At 37.3% G+C, this 1,632-nt stretch overlaps 1 protein-coding gene across 6 annotated transcripts in view; it reads left to right on the forward strand.

Moving 5' to 3' along the window:
- The first annotated feature begins 201 nt into the window (after positions 1–201).
- LOC118422928 overlaps positions 202–1,632 on the forward strand; it is an 18,028-nt gene continuing 16,597 nt past the window's right edge. For 5 of the 6 annotated variants that reach the window (XM_035830796.1, XM_035830798.1, XM_035830797.1 and 2 more), the window contains exons 1-3: positions 202–583; positions 880–918; positions 1,404–1,609. In XM_035830796.1, the coding sequence (XP_035686689.1) occupies positions 328–583; positions 880–918; positions 1,404–1,609 (501 nt within the window). In that variant the 5' untranslated portion in view covers positions 202–327. The remainder of the gene's footprint in view (positions 584–879; positions 919–1,403; positions 1,610–1,632) is intronic. The other variant, XM_035830801.1, reaches the window with a different exon arrangement.

The raw sequence follows: 1,632 nt of genomic DNA on the forward strand, positions 1-1,632 counted from the left end.
TTCTCCCTTTAAATAATCTTTCTCATAATTTCAAATCCTATCAAATGTTATGAGATCTAATCTTGGACAAGAGCCTTTCAAATACTATTAATACAAAACATTTAGGATAGGTGTAAGAGATTTAAAATTGATTTGTCATCTTTGCACATCCAATGCGTGCATTTTATGACCTATCCGTCCGCTTTTCTTTCAATAACAGATGATCGACTAGCTTGTGAGAAACACTACGTATTAAACGAGCCATGGAGAAGTGTGCGAACTCACAGGGAGAGAGACCACAAGTGCGACCAGAGAACTTTGATAAAGCATAACCACTGGTATCGATTCATGGGAGAAGGAGGCACCATGATACCAACGCAACGCCCTCCAGCGACACATCGCTGCAGTACACACGCGCCCGTTTGGATGAAAGGAAAGCATCCAACCGTAGAGCAAGGTGTGGTGAGAAGAAGGGTGTGCGCATTCTGGGAAGAGGAAGAGTGCCATTGGTCATGGAAGATCAACGTCAGGGCATGCCCCGGAGGATACTACGTCTACAAGCTGCCGAAACCAAAGATTTGTTACAGCGCTTACTGTACAACAGGTAAATCACAATACATCGTTTTGGTATAAAGCTCAAACTAACGATAACTATTGGTTTTCTCCAAGTCAATTGCCCTAATTTAAATACAAAATATTACAAAATATGAAATGTGATTTCCCATTTCTTGCTATTTACTTGTTTACTTCTTAAATGCCATACATGACTTTCAACTTTTGATAACTATTGATTTTCTCCAATTCAATTGCCCTAATTTGAATACAAAATATTACAAAATATGAAATGTCATTTGACATTGCTTGCTATTTACTTCTTATTGATTTACTTTTTACTTTTAGATGAAGATACTGAGGGGTCTGGAGAGCCAGAGGGCTCAGGTATGTTATCATTTGTGATTTGCCATGGTCAATTTGTCATCATACGTAAGTTATCATAACGTAGATTTACTAATAAGGCGAAGAATACAGAGAGATAATTTTGATTGCGAACTTTACTTCTACTGGTGTAAAATTACCGTTACTGGACAGGTGTTACCGCAGTGATATATGATATCTGCCATATTCTATCCTTCATTTCCTTGATGTAATCTTTTGAAATTGATTTTCATAAAATAGATAGTCTTACATATTTTGGCATTGATATTTGTACCGATAATTCGAGCAAAAATTGCTTTAATTATTTTCTACTATATGATTAATATTTGGTATGTGGTACATCAACTCCTCGAACAAGAATCGAATAAACATACCTATGATTTTCACTGAACTTTTGGTGTTTTCCATTTAACTTTACATCATCACCGTGTATATAGATTTGTCAAAATTAAATGCAAAAAAAATTTGTTATGTTTGGTATATTACAGGTGACATGGGCTATACTCAGCGAGGCGATACGCAATACAAGATATACACCGAGGAGAAGACCTACGATGCTGCCAAGCAAACATGTGCTGCAGACGGCGGCCATCTTGTTTCCATCGAAACCGAGGCTGTATACAACTTTCTTCTGGGCATGATTCGAGACGTCGATGTATTAAAAGACTACTGGATTGGGCTAAACGACCAAGCAGTAAGTGTTGTAACATTACGTAG

Source organism: Branchiostoma floridae, chromosome 9, assembly GCF_000003815.2.
Source record: "Branchiostoma floridae strain S238N-H82 chromosome 9, Bfl_VNyyK, whole genome shotgun sequence".
In the NCBI taxonomy this organism is placed as follows: Eukaryota; Metazoa; Chordata; class Leptocardii; order Amphioxiformes; family Branchiostomatidae; genus Branchiostoma; species Branchiostoma floridae.